The 16,589-nt window shown below is 53.0% G+C and overlaps 1 protein-coding gene across 3 annotated transcripts; it reads left to right on the top strand.

Moving 5' to 3' along the window:
• Positions 1–6,964: 6,964 nt before the first annotated feature.
• On the top strand, positions 6,965–15,302 carry GALP (galanin like peptide). 3 transcript variants are annotated; one of them, XM_082709711.1, is made up of 6 exons: positions 6,965–10,046; positions 10,983–11,105; positions 12,299–12,347; positions 12,859–12,939; positions 13,459–13,536; positions 14,747–15,302. In XM_082709711.1, the coding sequence occupies exons 2-6, from the start codon at positions 11,022–11,024 to the stop codon at positions 14,800–14,802; spliced, it is 348 nt and encodes a 115-aa protein (XP_082565837.1). In that variant the 5' UTR covers positions 6,965–10,046; positions 10,983–11,021; the 3' UTR covers positions 14,803–15,302. The 3 variants fall into 3 exon arrangements, with proteins under 3 accessions (XP_082565837.1, XP_082565836.1, XP_082565838.1); XM_082709710.1 differs by lacking the exon at positions 6,965–10,046 and having other exon boundaries at positions 10,061–11,105; XM_082709712.1 differs by lacking the exons at positions 6,965–10,046; positions 13,459–13,536 and having other exon boundaries at positions 10,061–11,105; positions 14,747–15,271.
• Positions 15,303–16,589: the final 1,287 nt, after the last annotated feature.

The following is a 16,589-nucleotide window of genomic DNA, read 5'->3' as shown; positions in this document are numbered from 1 at the left end:
GGTCGGGGTGACCTAAATGTCCATCCAGAGAGTAGGGAAGGGGGGGTTGCACCGATACTGCCCGGGAGACACCCCGAACTCAGAAATAAGAACATCCAATAGAGCCTCCTTAGAAATCACGCAGGGTATTAGAGTCGTGTCTGAGGGTCGTCTTGTAAATGAAGCTGTGTTTGGGCCACAGCCCTCTCGCCAAGTTCAAGGTTACCGTACCCAGAGCTGGATCGTGTGACTAGTTTTGGTTACTCTGATGGACGGGACAGCCCCAGGAGTTAGGGTTCACTGTCCTGCGGGTCATTAGCCAGTGTGGGCACAGCGGCCACACTCCCACTGGCCGCTGGTCCTCGCACTCCTCTTCCCAGCGAGGTCTGGCCTTCTGCTGGCGGCCACCGTTGAGCTAAACAAAACGGCTCTGCACAGACCAGCAATAATGGGGAGGCAGGGAGGGAAAGGCGGTCACCGACTCCGCATGTGAGAAGAAGCAAGCGGGTAAAACCTGTGCCACTGTGATGAGGCCGGTGACCTCAGAGTCCCCCGTGACAAGCCCCCTCTGCAGTCCTGTCTCCATCCACCAGCACCACTGACCAGGAGGTCTGGGTTGTGCTTCTGGAGGCTGGGCCTCGACTTCCCTGCTTCCTTCTTTAGCGACAAGGAGTGAGGCTGTGGCCTGTTGTGGTCCGTGTGGGAACTTGCTGGTGGCCAGAGGCTCTGGGCAGCCACATGCGGGTTTCCCTCCTGCTTCATTCATCTCTTGGGGTCCTGGCACAGCAGCTCTGTGGGGAACCCAGCAGGGGTGAGTCGGTTTCTCCCAGGGCTCCCCCTGGCTGCTGCCTCCTCGCCCCTCCCTTGTCCCCAGTTAAAGGGAGTCAGCCATCCGGGTGAACCCCAAGTCTGTACTTGCTTGTGAGGAGGGGAACCACAGGAGTGCCAGGTCACACCCCGAGGCTGCTCCCTCATCTTCCTCACCCCCCACTTCAAACCTTCATGGCTCCCGGGGACAGCAGGAATGGCAGTGAGCTCTCTGTAAGCAAAACCAACGCAGGACGAGGGGCCCGTTCCCAGACGGGCCTGGGCCTTACCGCACGGCAATGCCGGGGTTCTGAGAGTGAGCCCGCAGAGCAGAGTTGGGCAGGACTGTGTGGGGCGCAGGCTCGAGGCCAGCACCGCTTCCTTCTGCCATGTTTTCTTAGCGAGCAAGCTACAAAGCGGGCCCACATCCCAGGGTGGGAGAAAGCCCCTATGTCCAGCTGATTTCGTCCTAGAGTCCCATGGCCAACAGTTTGGATGTGGGAAGAGGTGGGGCCCCTCAGGGCAACCCCTCCTGTAAGTAACCCTCCTTTGCTCAGGAATCTTTAAGGAACACCCGCTGTGGCCAGGCCGGTACGGAGTGGCCCTTGGAAAGAGCAGTGAACCAGAATGGGTCCCTGTCCAGCCGAGCAGACACTAATGGTCCCAGACAAGTTTGGGGGCAGACAGTGGAGACTGGAGAGTCAGGAAGGTCCGAAGAAGGGCTTGGGTGAGGCCTGGGGAAGACCGGACAGGAGAGGGAACAGCCAGTTGTGAGGCCATGGGGCAGAGTGGGCCTGGTGCTGGGAGGAGCCGGTGCTACTGGATGGAGGAAGGAGGGGAAGAGTCATGAACGTCTGGGCGGAAGTGAGAGGTTAGTTATATTTTCAGCATGCTGGGAAGCCCCTGGAAGGTTTGGGGCATGCACTGCATTATCCCATTTGTATTTTAAATGCAACGTTTGGGCTGTCCTGTGGAGAACAGGTGGAGGAGGGGGAAGAGGATGAAAGCAGGCGATGCTCAGCGTAGATAACATGCAGGTGAGGGTGAATCCCTTCTGGGAAAAGAACAAAGTGTCTTTCACGGCCTCACGGGTGACCTTGGATCCAACCATATTCCCTCTTGGCCAGTCCTGCAAAGGGGAAGATCAGTAGTACTTCGGGGCATGGCTGCATGGTGGTTAGGCAGATAGGTGCCAGAATGCAAATGCCTGGGTTTGGTTCTAATTATTTACTCTCTGTGCAATCTTGGGGAAGTTACTCAACCTCTCTGAGCCTGTGTTTGTCTTTGGTTCAGTGGGGGTCATTTCTACCCCACAGGGTTATCGGGGATTCCCTGAGGTCAGGGGCACCATGTTTTTCGCACATCACTTGGAACCCAGTTAGTATCGACGATTACTAGAAGTAGGATTATAATATCTGATGAAAGCACCTTTCCACAATGGGTCACTTCCCAGTCTGCTTTATACGCAGTCTCGATACTTCAACAACTCCCTGAAGGTACTATTTTTATTTTTTTTAAAATCATCTCTAAAGATGAGGAAGTCGACAGCTACTTAGAAGTGGCAAAGCTGGAATTCAACCCCAGGCACATCTGACTCTGAAGTTCTCTTTCCATGTCCCTTTCTTGTTCGGAATAACAGAGCAGCCTGGGGAGTGAGAGATGCCAGGACACTGAGGCACTGGGAAGTGCTGAATCCTGGGGTGGGGAGCCAGTTAAACCCCCTGCACATGCCCCCTTCCCGTCACAGAGCCCAAGGGAAAGTCTCAGATTCCTCTCTTAATCTTGAGCATCAGTGGGCTTCTAGGGCAGGGAGTTCCAAATGGCATAACGGGGGCCAAAGAGGTTGCAGAAGCCAGTGAAGGAACTGGGGGTACACACTAGGGACTGGTGAGGTCTGTGGTGAGCCAGAAAGAACACGCTCTGTCAAAAGCTGCTCTTCGGCCCTGGCTGGTGGCTGCCAGTGGACCCAGTGTTTACAGACCAACATCCTGAGAGAAGCCAGAGAACCAGATCTTTATGTGAAATTTCTGAATTCTACACATCAGTGACTCAGCCTGCAATTCTTTAAAAACACTGCAGAGGAACCAAACCAGATGGAAAAAAACAAAACAAAACAAAACCAGAAGCTGATGCACTGAAAGCATGCCCGAGGGTCTGATCGGGGCTACCTCTTTGTCGCATGTGATATGATTCCTCAGTTTACCAGTGAAGCAGTGGAGTGTCTCTCCCACAACTGCATGGCTGGGCAGTGCGATATGAGGATGTGGGAAGAAGTCAGGGTTCTTTCGGGGATTTGGGGTGTGGATGAAGTGGTGGACACAGGAATGGAAAACCTGGAGGTGTTGAAACACTGATCTTTGGGTTATGAGCAGGAAAGGGAGTGGGGTCTTAATCCTAACCCACGTTCCCAACCCCATGGGGCACCGGTGTAACTCAGTCGGTTGGGCATCTCTCGGTTTCAGCTCAGGTCATGATTTTAGGGTTGTGCACCTGAACCCCAAGTTAGGCTCTGTGCTCAGTGAGAAATCTGCTTCCCCTCTCCTTCTGCCCCTCCCCCTGCTCACATGTGCTCTCTCTTTCTCTCAAATAAATAAAAATAAAATCTTTTTTAAAAAAAGTTCCTGGGGCACCTGGGTGGCTCAGTGGGTTAAGTGTCTGCCTTCAGCTCAGATCATGATCTCAGGGACCTGGGATTGAGCCCCGAATCGGGCTCTCTGCTTGGCAGGGAGCCTGCTTCCCCCTCTCTCTCTGCCTGCCTCTCTGCCTACTTGTGATCTCTCTCTGTCAAATAAATAAAATCTTTTAAAAGAAATTAAAAAGTTCCCAACCACAAGTGATAGCATGCCTGTGTCCTTTAGAAGATTAATTGTAATCCCTTAATTCCTTAATTTTTGTCCATGAATGAACTGGTTGAGAGGCACTGAATATTCAGCACAATGGACAGAGGTGATTGCTTGAAGCTGAGCTCCAGGAGGGAAGAGGTATTCAACCTGACTCCCCCAAGCCCATTTTTACCTATGTGAAGGGATTTCTTTGGTAATATTGAAAAGACAAACATGGGTCTCAATTAGACCTCAGGAGAGTTTCGTGAATGCCAAATTGCTGGACGACGTTGGAGGTGAGCATGGATTTGTAGAGCCTGCTTAGCTTAAAAGGGGTAAAATTTGAAGACATTCACATGTATGTTTAGAAAGAAACCCTTTTCTCCGTAATAACATGTAACAGTCCCCTCCTGCTACATCTAAAACCATCGTGGTAACGAGTCAATAACAAGAAAGACACATCCCGCCATGACTGTGTCAAGGTCTTGCCCCATCTTCTTTATCATCTTTTAGCTTATTTTATTTTATTTACCCTATTTTTTCAGTCTATTCTGTCACAGACTCTGAAGGAAGAATGCAGGAGCATTCACCCAACAGCAGCTCTCTCTGTGTCCACTTTCTTTTTTTTTTTTTTAAGATTTTATTTATTTATTTGACAGAGAGAGATCCCAAGTAAGCAGAGAGGCAGGCAGAGGGTGGGGGGGAAGCAGGTTCCCCGCTGAGCAGAGAGCTCAATGTGGGACTCGATCCCAGCACCCTGAGATCATGACCTGAGCTAAAGGCAGTGCCCTAACCCACTGAGCCACCCCTCTGTGTCCATTTTCAATCCCACTAATACTATCCATGCCCCTACAAGGAAAGCAGAAACTAGAGAGATACAACCAACCCCACTAACATGAAGGAGCCCGTCCTCTCCCACACACCTTCCAGTTCACAAACAGAGGAAGCTGACCCATATTTTGCACTCCTAAAATTTTCACAACTTGATATCTACTCACATGCTTTTCCACCTTTCCCCTTCCCTGCCTTTGTTGGTCACCTCTGGTGACTCTGCCCATGAGTCAACCATGCCACCCGAGTCTGTGCCTGTGTAGGCATTGGTGGCGGCTTTTGCCTGCTGCCCTTGAAAAACCATGATGATCACTGGCCCCATGCCATTCTGTTCCCCCTCAGCTTTGCACAGAAACATTCTTAGGGGAGTCAGCTCCAAAACTCCCCTTCCTGATCACAGATTCCTGTCCTGTCATTTCAGTGTCTTGATCTTGTGGTATCATGATTCCAGCCCTCACCAGCCCAGCCCTCTTTGAAAATCAGACCATTCAGTGAATCCTGGGTCAGTGATTCAGATGGGTCTTTCTCCTGAAACACCAGTGGTTTGTGCTGCCCAAAGCTCTCAGGACCCTCCCCCCCACCCCCATTTACGTCTCTGATGAGATGGGTACGCTCCGTGGTGCTGGTGGGACCACAGACTCGTGCTCTCTCGCTGAAAAACAACTTCAAAACATGTATAACTTTTGACTGAGTTACCTTCCTTCTAGGATTTGAGACTAAAGAATGAGTCAGACATGGAGTGCCTGGGTGGTTCGGTCAGTTGAGCGTCCAACTCTTGATTTCGGCTCAGGTCATGATCGCAGGGTCGTGGGATTGAACCCCTCATCAGGCTCTGCATTCAGCATGGAGTCTGCTTGAGATTCTCTCCCTCTGCCCCTCCCCCCTGCTTGTGCTCGCTCACTCTCTTTCTCTCTAAAATGAATTTAGAAAAGGATTAATCAGCTATGTGTAGGAATATTTATGTTCTGCAAAGCTCATTGCCTGCTTCCTAGGATTGAAGGCATGATAGTGGGGTGGTAAGGGGTGCCAGGCAAAGACCCAGCCAGTGTGTGGTAGAAGCTTCCCCTGGTGACCTGGGACATGTGTGATTCCAGGGCATGTTACTTCAACTCTCAGAACCTACATTTCCCCTCTAAAATGAGATCCTGTCGTACCCATTTTATAGGGCCGTTTCTCAGATTAAATGATCCATATAAAGATAGCAGCAGCACAGTCCCTGGCATGGAGCGAAAGTCGGATGCAGAAGCTGTCCCTTTTATCATCCACTCAGCATCGCTCTGCAGACGTTCGTTCCGTTCCCTGAACTCTGAGGAGTATGAATCTGATCTTAGATGCAAATATCCTCTCTGGCCCTCTGTGTCTCTGTCTGCCTTATCTGTCCATCCATCCATCCACCCCTGTAGGTATCTAACTATGTAGCTACCTAGCCATAGCTCCCGTGTCTGAGTGTTCCCTAAGTAGCAGGCGCTGTTCTAAAGACTTCAAATATATTTTTTGAAGATTTTATGTATTTATTTGACAGACATAGATTACAAGTAGGCAGAGAGAGGGGGAAGCAGGCTCCCTGCTGAACAGAGAGCCCGATGAGGGGCTTGATCCCAGGACCCTGAGATCATGACCTGAACAGAAAGCAGAGGCTTAACCCACTGAGCCACCCAGACACCCCCTAAGGACTGTAATATTAAGGCACTTAATCTTCACAAAACTCTGTGAGGCAGTTACACTTAAGGCCCTGTATTGTTACTTAGCTAGATAACTTTCAATTATCTTTCATATCTATCTTTCTACCTACCTATACCTATCTTTCTATTATATCTATCAATTATCTCTATCATCTGTCAATCATCTTCCATCCATCCTTCTATCTATTATACTTATCTATCAATTAGCTCTACTATCTATCATTTCCAATTTTCTATTTTTTCTCAACTCTGTCTCTCAGTTTACAGCCTCATCCTTTAGACACAAATAGGTTATTAGTTGGAGGCAGGCTGAATCGTCCTCCCTCATTTCTTCAAGTACTTGGTGGGAAACAGATGGGGTGGGCAAATGTTTCCTTTGGATGCTAATGGGTGTTCCCAGCAGAAGCAGAATGAGTGTGGAGAGTACGGGTGGGGAAAACCACTCCCTGCATTTGCTCTCTTTCAAGTGCCTGCAGCTTGTCCTCACCAAAGCCCGCGTTCTTCCCCCCTTCAGATGAGAGCACGGGGGGACAAGCTGCCTTTGGCACCTAACCCACGCGGTGACAACTGGGGACAGAAGGGCGGAGGAGGGAGGTGTGGTCTCTCAGGAAACGGTCGGTGCAAGTTCTAGAAATTGGCTCACCTAGCCTCATTCAAGACACTTTCTGATTTCTCTTTCAATTTCTTCTCTGCCCCGTTGGCTGCTGTCTCATTTCCACGTGTTGGCGAAATCTCCATTTCATCTAGTTCTACATGCTTGCGGTTGGGGAAGACACCGGGTTGTGCCGGATCCTGTGTTCTGCAGACCTGCTGTACCACAGCCTTGCCCCGTCAGGACTCGTTAAGGGGACAGATGCCATGTCACGTGTTCTTACACACACACACACACCCATACAAAAGGACCCAGGAGACTCTGGGAGGTGCTGGGTAATTCTGTTACCTGGAATTTGGTGATGGCACTACGGGCGATTGCCTGCGTTCCAACTCATCTGAACACGCAGACCTTTGTACATCTGGTACACCTCCACGGAGCTGTTCTTTTACCCTCCAGCGCAAGGTGGTTTAGTGACAGTCTGCTTAGTAGGAGAAGATAGTTGGAAGTGTGGGAACAGGGTGAGCTTTCAGATCTGTACGACTCCATGGCTCAGGGTTACCCTGTCTTCCCATCTTGCTTTCTGTGCTTCAGTGTCGGTCCTGCGTTTCGCTCCCTCTCCCGGTGGCGTGGCAGTGGCGTGGCGACAATGCATGTCTATCCAGAGATGCGCTTCCAGAAACTCAAAAGATTGAAGGAACTACACCTACATCGTCTCAAAGTATCTCCCCAAAGACATCAATAACAGAGGGACAAAATTAACTTTGCTGTGTGGACATCTGGCCAATGCCCCCTTAATCAGGCAGTAAGTTGACCCCATGGAGAGCAGGAAGAGCTGATGTGCTGAGTCCCTGGGATGGGACGCACGGAGGACAAGGATGGAATTTATACGCCACCACGCTGATCACTTCTATGGCTTTCCTGCCCAACGCCTTTAGCATTAAGAAAGTCTCAGACAGACCCAGAAGGAGAAGCGTGCCACAGAGCAGCTCACTGGTCCTCTCATAAAAATGCCAAGGAAAACGTCGAGGTTGCAAAAGAGAAGATAGAGACAATCTTCTAGTTGTAAAGGACACTGAAGAGGCATCGAGTGGGGGTGTTTCTTTGGGGGTTTTGTTTTGTTTCGCTATAAAAGGACAATTGCTATTGGGACAGTGGGTGAAATTTTAAGGTCTGTGGTTTATGAGGATGGTCTCCATGTTACACTGGTGATAATCTTAACTGTGCTCACATTAAAGACCGCCCTCGGTTTTAGGAAGAATTTAGGGGCGAGGGGGTGTAAAGTTTGCAACTTACTCTGGAACAGTTCAGAATGTTTGTATATATGTCTGTGCAGAGGAGAGAGGTGGGTGTGGGATCAGGACATCCAGTGCAGAAAATGTAAACGTTGAGAGAATCTGAGTACTGGGGAACTATTTGGACAAATTTCCTTTAAGTCTAAAATGACAGCAAGATAAAAAGTTTTAAAAGGAAGAACTTTTTTTGCCCCAGAAGCCCCAACAAATATCTTTCCTGCTCTCAGTGACCAGAATAATTGGGTCTTCAGCGCACTGGCTTGTGGACAGCATGTTCAGGCTCTCGAAACCTACCTTTGGAAGGAGGAAGGGTGAACTTTCTCAGTCTCTTGCCATCCCCGCTGGGGCAGGAGTGGATGAGTATCCCCATGACACTGAAACACATACAAGAACTCTGGCTGAAACGTGGCAAAAACCCAGCAGACTCTTCACCATAGGACCAAGTAAACATGGGACGGGAACTGCAGTGTGCACTAGGGAAGGGGTCTTCATGTCCATGCTCCAAACTACAAAGAGCCACGCGGGCTCAAGACAGACAATGGGCTCAGCCACAGAAATGCAAAGAAAGAGGCATTTCTTGCACACATTTTGGTGGGAGGGCATGTGGTTGGGTTCTCTTCATTTACTTTTCCAGAACGGGTTAAGTAAGAAAGCGAGGGCTGGTGATGCTCTCTGCTCTGACTCTTCAGCGGTCTCCAGGTAACCACCTCTGGGCTTCCAGCCTGCCTGTCCCTCCATCCCCTCAAGCACCACCCCTCATCCTTCACAATCTTTCCCAGCAAAGCCATTTACATCTTCCTGTCACTTTCCGTCTCCCTTCTCCTCCAGAGGAGAAATGACGGATGCCCGGAAATGAAGGTGGGAGCAGGCAAGGATATTCGTGGTCCCGTGTCTTGCTCTCACTCGACCCCTGTCCCAGGGCTTTTGTTCTATAATTGAGATGAGACAGCTCCCTTCCGCGGGGGTGGGGGAAAGATGTGGCGATGGCATGAAGGTATAGTGAGCCCCGGGCTCTGCCTGGTAGAGATGGGGACACCCCCCCTCTGCCTGGCGAGGACCAGGACTTTTTAGGAAGCAAAGTGCAGGCATACAAGCCCCTCCTTGATTCTGGGGTTCCTTCCTCTGGAAAACTGCTCATCCCCGGGGCCAAGAGGGAGAGAAACAAAGACACAGATCAATTAAAAACCAGAAACAGTGGGAGATCACACACACACACACACACACGCAGGTTTTTGTCCACCCCATAGATCCTGACTGAGTGCGAGGCGCCGTTCCAGGCACTCTGGCACGGTTTTCCAGCCTCAGGGCTCTGGACGTCTGGAGCTGGACTGTTCTTTGGGGGCAACGTCCCTGACCTCCTCCCCCAGGAGGCCAGAAGCGCTCCCAAGTTGTGATGCGCCAAGACGTCTTCGGGCGTGGCCACATGTCCCCAGAGGAGCAGAGCCGCTCTGGGTAAGCACCTCTGGGCTCATGAGGATCAAGCACCTCTGGGCTCATGAGGATCGAGAACCCTTGCTGAGCCCGTTCCGGGGAGGGGGAGATGCCTGGAGAACTAGGAAACACCCGAGCAGGTGCGTCGTGCAGGACGGAAGCAAGGGACGCAGCAAGAGCCCTGAAGGTGCGCAGAGACCAGAGAACCCAGCACTGCAGGGCCAGACAGGAAGGGGCATGGACGGAAGCAGGGTACGCAGACTTGGGCTGGGTCCTGAAGAGGAGGCGCGGAAAGGCAGGAGGAAGGGCAACTGGTGCATCTCAGAGCTAAGCACCTGCAGGGGAAACGGAGGTGAAACAGAGAAACCTTTCCCGTCCGGCAGCGTCCTCGTCCTGACCCCATAGGCCAGCTCACAAAAGCCCTTCCGTGCACAAAGTCTCAGGAGCACCTCCACCCTTGGCACGCTCTCCCATCGCCCCCCTGATTGCGCACACCCTCCCTCCCTCCGCGCTTCCTGCCTCGCCTCCTTCCTCCTCGGGAGGCATAAAAGCCACAGTCAGGCGCTGAGCCTCCAGAAAGCCCAGGAAAGCAGCGGACTCCAGTGAGGTGAGAGCAGGGCAGAGTGGGGAGGGCGAGCAAGGGGGAGGGGGGCACCCGGAGAATCGGGACATGCTGATGGGGAAGGCAGGGCAGGCATGGGCCAAAGGACAGCGAGGGGCAAATGTACCTGCGAACCTTGAGCCTGCGTCTCCGGTGCGCCCGGGTTTCTGGGGGGCCGTGTTTTGCCTGTGCGGTGTCCTGTCGCTTACCCACTTCCTTCATGGCTGTCCGTCAACCAGCGCTGTCGCTTTGCTTAGATAGACATGTTCCAGAGTGGAGCGCCACAAAATCGGCCATGAACTCACAAGTGTCTGTTTTACTTTTCCACCACGTATTTGAGGCAGGAGGACCCAGGCGTTAGTCTCTGTTCTGCACTAGAATATGGTGTACGTTACAGTTTGTTACAGGTCGGACAGAGGAAGACGGATCCTGCATGATCTCACTCCGGGGTGGAATCTGGAAACAGCAGCCACTCAGGGAACGAGATCAGAGGGGCAGTTGAGCAGAGGCAGGGCTGGCCCAGCACCCGGCTGTGAGATGCTGGTGTGCTGGGGACGCTAGGGATGGCCTGGTGGCCACAGGGGACACTGCCATGTGTCTTTACAAGCTGCCTAGGAAGAGTAGATCCTACAAGTCCTCAGTGCGATGAGAAAGGAGCTTTCGTCGTAACTAGACGAGGTGACCAATGCTACCCCGACTTACCGAGGAGACCCTTTCCCTATATCCATGGTACGGTAAGTCATTGTGCCCAGACAGTCGCAAGGAGATGTTTGCCGGTTGCGGCTATGCTTATGGCTGTGTCGACGGCGTGGGACTCTGGGCTGCGCGCGTGTGTCTGGATTTGTCCCGAGTGTGTGTTCACTGCTTCCTGTTCCTCTGTAGAGCAGTTACACCTAATGACACTAAAAACACATGAACACCCTCGCCACCCTCTCTTGGCAGCATCCCGTAGCAACTAGCGCCTACCCTGCCGGCCCTCCGATGGCTCCCCCTGTCCGTCTGGTCCTGCTTCTTGCCATCCTGCTCAGCCTAGTGGAGACTCCCGCCTCTGTGCCTGTCCGCCAGGTGAGACCTCCTGGCTTCCTCCCCACCTGCAGCGTGCCCAGTCCCTGCCCTCCTAGAAGAGCTTCCTGATGGTCCTGGCTGAGCTAGGAGTCATGGGCTGTGGGGCGCCGTGGCCCCAGGTCAGGGTACGGGCAGGCATGGGGTGGGACACCAGACATGGGGGTCAGGATGCAAAAATGCCCAAAGGATAAGATCAGCGTTGCCTGCCACGGTACAAAAAGATGCCTTTGGTGAGCTCCTGGTCATTCTGCGCTGTTTGGTCACCAAGGACTGGGCCGTGCCCCTAGGGTTTCTGCCAAGCCCTGGTTGATGCCGCTGGCCGCAGGCCCACATTCAGGGAGCCCCGGCTGGGAGCGTGGGCTGTGGAGACCCGGCCGAATTTGGTTCCGTTACTTTTTAGCTGCATGACTCCTGGCAAGTTGCCCAATTAATCTCTCTGTCCCTCCAAGTTCTTTGTAAAATCACAGCGCCACAAGGGTTAACTGAGTTGTCCCGGGCCAGGTGCGTTAGCTGGCCCATTACCAGACCCTGAACATCCGGGCTGGGCACTCAGGCCGCCCCAGGTTTGGGTCCAGCTACCTGCCTTGGTGCCAGGGTTCTCTGCAGGCCCTGTAAGTTTCTTAGAGCTTGTCGGGACCAGAGCAGGGACTGGGCTGTCCCCCAGGCCAGGACCTGACCCCCCTGCAGGGTCGCATGCCCAGAAGGCATCCCCTCTAGGTTTTGCGGTCTACTGTTGCCGTCTTGAAAACTTTCGTCGTGCTTGAGATGAGACCTTTCATCAAAGTCCTGCTTGGAAGGGGACGCTGGCATGTGGAAAACCCACGGTGCTTATTAGTGGCTGTGATGGTCAAGGGAACACAGCCATTTGTCTGAAGACGTCCGGCGCTATGGCTGGGTTTGCACCGTGTGTGTGTGTGTGTGTGTGTGTGTGTGTGTGTGTGTGTGTGTGTGAGAGAGAGAGAGAGAGAGAGAGAGGTCTGCAACCACGTGTAAGCGGTTTTTAAAGCTCCCTCTTCATGCCAAGCTGCTACATTTCAGAAAGACTTCACTTTCCTCACTGGTGAAATGTGCATTAAGTGAACCCACTTGTCAGGCCCGTGGGAAAGTGGCAGCTGGCCCCGTGACCCCAGGCCCATGGGGTGCTCACCGCCCTTCCCACCTGCCTGAGTCTCCATCTCTGGATCTCTGTCCAGGGACGAGGAGGCTGGACCCTCAACAGCGTGGGCTACCTGCTGGGTCCCGGTGAGTGTGCCCGCTCCCAGTGCCAATGACTCCCCCTGCGGCACAGGGAGGTCAGAACAACTCCTGGTGGAGGGGGACCAGGTGACACTCAGCCGTCACTTCCTCCTCTTCTGGGCCCCTCTGTCCAGGGCTCCCCGTTTCCCCGAGGGCGTTTTCACTGTGTGCTACCAAGGGACCATTAAAGCCCTACATCCCCGTGATGCTCAGGGTGGGGACCACTGATGGTCCAAGGAAACCCAGGCCCCGGGGACCACGTGGCCAAGCAACGAGGACCTGGGGTTCATGCCCAGACATAGGCGGGTTCGGCTTAGCAGTGGGTGATGCTGGGCGACAGATGCGAATCTCAGAGCCACAGCCTTCTCACCGGCCAGCTCGGAAGGCTGGCGGTCCTGCAGGTCTGGCAGCCATGCTCCGTGAGGGGAACAGTGTGTGCGGGTTGCTGGATTCCCTGTGTTACTGCTGTCATGTCCCAGACCATAGGCCCAGCTCTTCCCTCCCTTCTCCTGCCCAGTGCTCCACCTTCCCCAGAGCGCGGACCACGGCAGGAAGGAGAAGACAGCCCTGGAGGTCCTAGACTTGTGGAAGGCCCTTGGTGAGTGAGTGTGGGCTTCCTCTCCGCTTGCCACTGCTGCTCCGGGGACTTGGGGAAAGGCAATTCCTGGCCACAGGACACGTCTGAGACTCCCCCTCCTTCCCGTCCACATCTCGAGGGAAAGAATCGCGCAGAGGTGCAGATAGCAACCACCAGTGGTGCGCCAGGAATGCAGCCTTGGTCCTGACCCGAATCTTCCCACTCTTGCCACCTACCAGGCCACTGATCACGTCCAGGGTGGTGTGTCCCCTGGGCACTCACGGGTGCCCATCTCTCTGCTGTGGGCCATCCCCGTGCGGGATGATTAGCTGTTCCCTGGCCTCCACCCACTAGGTGACCTTAGCATCTTCGAGTTGTGACAATGACAGATGTCCCTGCATGTCACCAGATATCAGGGGAGGAGGACAGAATGACCCAGGATGAGAACCCCTAGGTGCCACAAATGCCAAGGGAACAAGGGAACTATGGCCATGGTGCATGGTACAAAGCACCGACCTTGTCATTCGGCTTCGTTCCCAGATGGGCTCCCCCATCCCCGCCCTCGGCGGGCCTCCAAGAGGAGCCTGAGGGAGAACTCTGCCAAACCAGAGACTGCAGGTGAGCACGGGAAATGTGGAGGACACAGACAGGAGCCGGGGACAGGAGTGTCCTCGCCCTCAAGAGCTGACTCAACGCCCATGCTGGCCTTGACGGCTCCTTTGCGCTCTACCCCTCCATCTTGCCCCCACCTCTGGGCCCAACACATGCTTCCCAGCCATTTCCAGACGATTCCCCACAACCTGGCACTGATGTGATGACCCCACTCCCAGACCTTAACTTACCGACTATCAGCCCCTCCAGCTTTAGCTGCAACACTGACCGCAGAGCCTCACTCCCAACTCCGACCTCCGTCTTTATTTGCAGCCTTGGAACTCTCTTGGACTCTGTGCCCGTCTCGACTCATGCTCAAGCACATTCTTCTACTCCCGTCCTCAATTCTGGCTTTCTTAGAACACCGGGTCCCCTCCACTCAGCTGATGCCTTAGTCTAGAACGTTCTGTTTCTAGAGCTTTGCACGGCGAGATCCTTCGCATCATCCAGAAATCATTTAGCCGGCTCCTGCACTGCTACCCCTGACCATTTCCCTGACACGAACCTCCTGTTTCTCTGTTTTTGTCATCCTGTCTGATTCTCGTCCTGACGTCTGTCCGCAAGTGTGTCTTCTCTGCATCCTGTGCTCCGCTCGTTGTCTGTCTGCTCCAGAGAATCCAAGCTCCACATGTTAGGGACCTTCGACGCCTGGCTCCCTGCCTACACACAAGGAATGATGCATAGTAGGTGCGTGGAAAACATACTGAAGGCACGAATCGAACTATCCAAGGCAGGCTTCCCACCCAGCCATGACCTCAGTCCGTTTAGCTCGCCTTCCTCTGGCTGCATCTTTACCCCAATTCCCTGTCCTTCAGTTTAACCCTGGTTTTGGAAACGAACACCAGGCTTTCATTCCAGCACCACTAACCCATCTGGAAAGCACAGACTGGCCATCAGCCAGTGTTGGATGTGACACACACCAACCTTAGCTACCCTCCCAGCTCTTGAAAATGCCCATCTCCACCACATGCCTAAATGGGATGGAAAAGGGAAATGTGTGGGTAGATGAAAAGGAAGGGAGGGAGAGCGAGAAGGAAAGAGAGAGAGAGAACGGGAAATGGAATTGAACATTGGACGAACCAAAGCTGTCTTCCTCTCCGGTTTCGTTCCCAGCCTGGGCTGGTTTGGATGATGGCGGCGAGTTTAACCATTCCAGATTCGCTTTTCTCTCCCACAGATCTGGGCCAGTTCAGCGAGAAAGCCCCCAGGGAGGGCGATGCCCAGCGGTCCTAGAGATCTCCAGACCTCTGCTCCGTGTCCTTCTGTCCACCTCCTCGTGAACCCCTCCCTGTCTCGCTTCCTCCACTGAGACTAAGATCCTGAAATTAAGTCCCTGAGTCTCACGCAGGAAATTTGGGGAGCGTTGGGAGACTTCTTAAAAGTCACCAGACCGTGGCAGGTTTCACTGATTTATCCTTGAATAAGTAGAAAGTGTTGTTAACAAACCCAAGAATGAAATCTGGGGCCATTTAGGAGAGTTGGGATAACGAGGGAATATTTCTGCCATTCGTGCGAAGTAACTGCCTTCTTTCAGAACCATAACACGAGCGGACTAATATGGTATGAATGTCCCATTTGCGTCTAAGCCTCTACGATGTCTGCTCAGAAAGATTCTGCCAAGTAGCGGGCTTGCCTTCCCTCGTTCCCCCACCCCCGCTGGGCATCCTCCAGCTCGAAAGGGGGAGGGGTACCCTGGAGCAGAGTGGAGAGAATAAAACATTTCTTTGCAAATGGTCCATGATTTCTTGTGTCAGCACGGGAATTGGTGGCAGCGGCCAAGTTGCGGCTGAGAGCATCAGCTGTGGGGTTTGGAGACTCTCTTCTGTTGGAGGTGGTGAACCTCGGATTCTCTCACGAGAAAGCCTCATGCAATTCCGGTTTCTGCCCTCTGTCCACCTCTGGGTACCTGACCTACTCTCTGTTCATTAGTTCATTCGTTTTCAAACTTTTACATATTTTGAAGCTATGTTTTGTCCTCATATAAGTTTATACATTTTGCAAATTTCTGGAGGGATCTTTTTATCATCAAGTGATGCATTCCTTGGTCCCTGTTGATGCCTTTTGTATTTGGGCCAATCTAGGGGGTCACATGTCTGGTGCCTTGATGACCGTGGGTAGGAGGCTGAGGTCAACTGGGATGGTTGACCCAGAACCTGCATGGTAGTCAGGGCTCTGGCCTTATTATCTGGAACATTCATCACAGCCAAGCTGCTGTGACAGGGATCCCCCACCATGGAGCAGCTCAAATGAGAACCATTATCCTGTGTTCACAGAATGGTCTAAAGAGGCGGCATGGGGCTGGCAGGAGGGCTCTGCCATCTTGGGCCATGAAGCTTCATCTCTGGGTCAGGAAGGCAAGCCTCATCACCTCTGTGCGTGGGATTCTGACATTCCTGGATCTCCGGCCGTAGGCAATCTAATTAGAAATCACATTTTAACCCCTTAGCAGCTTTATTTTTTTTCCCCAAAGATTTTATTTGTTTATTTGTCAGAGAGAGAGAGAGAGAGAGATCACAAGCAGGGGGAGTGGCAGGCAGAGAGAGAAGCAGGCTCCCCGCTGAGCAAGCCGCCCCCCTCGCCCCCCTGCCCCGATTCGGGACTTAATTCCAGAACCCTGGGATCATGACCTCAGCCAAAGGCAGCCACCTAACTGACTGAACCACCCAGGGACCCTGCCATTAGCAACTTTAAATCACAGAATGAGAGGACAGAGGCAGCATAGAGACTCAGGGATAAAAAAAAAGATCCAGGTCTGCCTTTGAGGATCTCACGAAGGGAGAAACCAGACAAATGCATTGGCAGGTGCAGGGTGGGGACAAGGTTTGAGAGCAGCGGCACAGGGACCAGCCCTCTGCAGGGCTCCTAGCCCCCATCAGTAGGGGTGAATTTCCAGCATGTGGACAGAACCAGGGATGAGGGCAAGGAGTCTCCAACCAGCTTTGGGAGGACAGGGACCACTTGGGATGCTATAATCCCAGATGGTGGTGAGAACCATTCACATTCTGGATGTAGTTCAAGGC

The sequence above is a fragment of the Mustela nivalis genome, assembly GCF_964662115.1.
Source record: "Mustela nivalis genome assembly, chromosome: 18".
Classification (NCBI taxonomy): Eukaryota; Metazoa; Chordata; class Mammalia; order Carnivora; family Mustelidae; genus Mustela; species Mustela nivalis.
This window is presented reverse-complemented; position numbering and strand designations above follow the sequence as displayed.